The sequence below is a fragment of the Onychostruthus taczanowskii genome, unplaced genomic scaffold (assembly GCF_017590055.1).
Source record: "Onychostruthus taczanowskii isolate IOZ18803 unplaced genomic scaffold, ASM1759005v1 scaffold14, whole genome shotgun sequence".
NCBI classification, from domain to species: domain Eukaryota; kingdom Metazoa; phylum Chordata; class Aves; order Passeriformes; family Passeridae; genus Onychostruthus; species Onychostruthus taczanowskii.
In genome coordinates, this window is record NW_024498573.1 from 7,982,792 (window position 1) to 7,986,102 (window position 3,311).

At 53.6% G+C, this 3,311-nt stretch overlaps 1 protein-coding gene across 1 annotated transcript; it reads right to left on the reverse strand.

Moving 5' to 3' along the window:
* WNT8A (Wnt family member 8A) lies at nt 1–3,311 on the reverse strand. Its single transcript, XM_041397815.1, has 6 exons — nt 3,214–3,311; nt 3,093–3,126; nt 2,742–2,880; nt 1,729–1,854; nt 1,486–1,628; nt 1–568 (listed from the first exon to the last, which is right to left on the reverse strand). The coding sequence occupies exons 1-6, from the start codon at nt 3,282–3,284 to the stop codon at nt 8–10; spliced, it is 1,074 nt and encodes a 357-aa protein (XP_041253749.1). The 5' UTR covers nt 3,285–3,311; the 3' UTR covers nt 1–7.

Sequence of the window (3,311 nt, forward strand, 5' to 3'; positions counted from 1 at the left end):
AGCGTCCCTATCTCCTGTGGCCCCTGCTCCTCTGCCTGATGTGGTTGGCGGCGGCGGAGTCGCGGCGGGTGCAGAAGTGCTTGGCCACCAGCGTCCGGCACTGCTCGCAGTGCACCGTGCAGCACCACTGGAACCTGCAGTTGCAGCTGGCCACCACCTCGGTCCTGCGCTCCTCCACGCGCAGCCCGCACTCGGTGCAGAGCCGCCGGCAGCTCCTCTTCTCCCACTGCGAGAGGTTCTTGCCGGTCTGCAGGCACTCGCGGCCCTCGGTGCCGTGGTGGCCCAGGCTGGCGTTCCTCGTGCAGTAGTCAGGGGAGTCCTCCAGGAAGACGAGCTCCGTGGCGTGGATGTGGTGGAAGGTGTGTGCCGTGGCGCCGCGGCTGTCGGCGCTGTTGCCGGCCCTCGCGCGCCTCTTGTCCACCTCCAGCTTGTGCGCTTGGTCGTACTTGAGCTTCAGGTAGTTGCCGACCTCGCGGAACTCGGCGAGCTGCAGCCAGCAGGTCTGGACGCTGCAGCTGCCCGACACCCCGTGGCACTTGCAGGCTCTCTTCATTGTGTCCTTCACCGCCTTGGTGGGATGAGGTGGAGAAATGAGGAAATCTCAAGGTCAGGCTCTACTGCGCTTGTAATCTGGGGACACTGCATCTAAAGTGGCTCATGCTTGGCATGAATTCAGGCCCTTCCAAGAGCTGATGCTCTCATTTCCAGGAAAACATCTGTCCCAGAGCTAAGTGGGCACAAACTACTGTCCCCAGCCCTTCCAGGAGAATCCAGGCCAGGAAAAAAGTGCCTTTGTCAGGTCATGTCCTTCTCACACCACTCACCAGCATCAACCCTTTCAGAGGTTTCATTCAAAATGTGTGAAACTGCTTTGGAATAATCATACCCAATCTCTCTGCATCTCCTCCAGGCCAAGCACTTCACAGATATTATCTGCCTATCTCCCTCTGGTATTTATAAGGTCCCAATCGCCGGTATCTATGTGAGATTAAGCCTTGACACACCCTATGAGATAGGTATGTTAAGTGTTGTCATCCTTGTTTTTACAGACAAGGAGGTTTGGCAAGATGCTGAGAGCTTCCACGGCCCAGGCAGGAGTGGGGGCAAGTCTGGCTGGCTTGTGAGCAGGGCCAGCTCACACCTGGCTTCCCGGCCAAAGAGCTTGGAAATGCATATTGCAAGAAAGTAAGGAAGGTAGTTCTGGCTTTGTTTTACAGACCAGACAAGCCTAGAGGTGAGTACAAATCCCATGCATTTCTGAATAAGTGGTGTGTGCCAGCAGTTAACTGCATTACACAGCTGCAGAAGCTGGAAGTAGGAACAACTCTTACTGTGATTCCCTGTGTTGAGGTTCAAGGCCAGATTCTGGCTGTGTTTTTTCCCCCATGCAACCACTACGGGGCTGGATTTTCACAGGGGCCTGAAAATGGGCACCTGAACAGCCTAGATCTTGTTTTCAATATAGACATTATTATTATTACTTACAAGTCTCCCGACTTCGTTGTTGTGCAGGTTAATCAGTGCGCGGGTATCGTGTCCTGTTTCCAAGGCATCCACAAAGAGCTTGGAAATCTTCTCCCCAAACTCCACGTTGTCACTGCATCCTCCCCAGACCCAGCCTCGGCCACCTGCAGGACAGACACAGCCTTAGGCACCGACCTGCCCTGAAGTCTGTGGGGCTGTGTGGGACAGAGGGACAGGTCAGTCTGTCCCGGGAGGGTCACTCACCGACGCGGCCGTTCCTGGAGTCGTCGCAGCCGCAGCTGTCGAAGTCTCCCAGGCTGCAGTTCCTGGTGAGGGTGTACATGACCCCGGCAGAGCTGATGGCGTGCACAAAGGAGGTTTCCCGGGTAGCTGGGGGAGAGGAGGGAAAAAATCTCACATGCAAAAGCTGTCACATGCAAATATAGGCATCAATCCCGGATTATCAGGAATGAAGATCTCCCGTGCTGTGAAGGTGCAAGGAGAAAATACCCACACGCTCTGTGCAAAAGGTAAGGTGCTACAGAAATGAAATGCTCATGACATGATCTTTCCAGGCTTCGGCATCACAGGCTACAGCAATTTGCTATCATATTATGCAGGTGTCCATACAAGGGATGGAACTTCTTGCCAGGGGTAGGATTTTAAGGAAATGCCATGGCCCTGCTCTGGCCAAGGTGAGTTATTTCTCCTTTCACCTGGCACTCCGTTCATCTCTGTCCTTCCCTGCCTGGGGGTATGTTGTGCTTTGATCTTGCCTGCTAGAGAAAATGGTCATTGATCCTTTGAACCTGTGCTAACAGCTGTCTGCACTCACACTCCTAGTGTAGTCCTTTTTGGCTTTCTGAAGACATTAAATAGAGATGCTGCTCTGGGTGAAAGGACACTTCTGCCCATTGAAACAGATAATACTGAAATACATCCACAGCTTTCTTATGAAGGCAGTTTCTTAGTGCATATCTCTGGTTTCTCCCTTTGCCTCTCCTGCCCTTCTCCCCACTGGAAGCTCGGGTGTCTCTGGCACTGCACTCCCGGGGATGCTGCACACAAAGGGGTAGGAGCAGACCCGCAGGAAACACTGAGCCTGGGATCCCTAGGAAAATGTTAGTGCTATTTATGACACCAGTTAGTACAGATAAAGGAAAAACCGCTGTGATTTTTGGGACAGGAAGGTCCTTTTCCATCAGTTAATCGGCAGCACCAGCTCTGTGCAGCGCGCATCCCGGGCGGGCGCGGGGCCGCAGGTGCGGCGCACTCACCGCTGCGGAGCCGGTTGTGCGTGGAGAGCTGCAGGGCGCTCTCGGGGCAGTTCCAGCGCTCCCAGCCGAACTGGAACTTGCACTCCTCCATCCCGCTGTGCGCCCCGGCCGCCACGCTGCTGGAGAACGTCAGGTAAGCCTGGCACGGGAAACAGCGGGGTTAAAATCCACCCTGTTTTAGCGTTTATCAGTGAAAACAGGCATAAGCAGGTTGTGAGTCCTTTCCTTCTGTATTTGGCAGGACTTGGAGCCAATATGCTCTGGGAAGTCTGGTTCCTCGGAAAGCACTATCTCCCATTTGCAATACAAAATCGCTCCATTTAAATTCCTGACAGTCTGTATGTTAATTACCTTAGGTCCTGTCATCAGAAAGTTATTCACAGACCTGAAACAGAGAAAATAAAATAAATTACCTTACCACAGGCTGAAGAGCATCCCTAAAAAATGCCCTTTCCACCGAGTTGGACCCTACCATGCTGCTGTGTGGAGAATGGCACTGTAGACCCCTGTGATGGAGAGGATGAGGAGGGTGCTTCTCTTCATGGCTGTCACAAGGAGTGGGGTTGGATC

Excerpts from the sequence above, each read along its gene's own strand:
- WNT8A (XM_041397815.1), bottom strand. The coding sequence starts at position 3,284 with ATGAAGAGAAGCACCCTCCTCATCCTCTCCATCACAGGGGTCTACAGT. Across the intron at positions 3,127-3,213 it reads ATTCTCCACACAGCAGCATG|GTCTGTGAATAACTTTCTGA; the intron begins GTAGGGTCCAAC and ends TCTCTGTTTCAG. Across the intron at positions 569-1,485 it reads ACAACGAAGTCGGGAGACTT|GCGGTGAAGGACACAATGAA; the intron begins GTAAGTAATAAT and ends CATCCCACCAAG.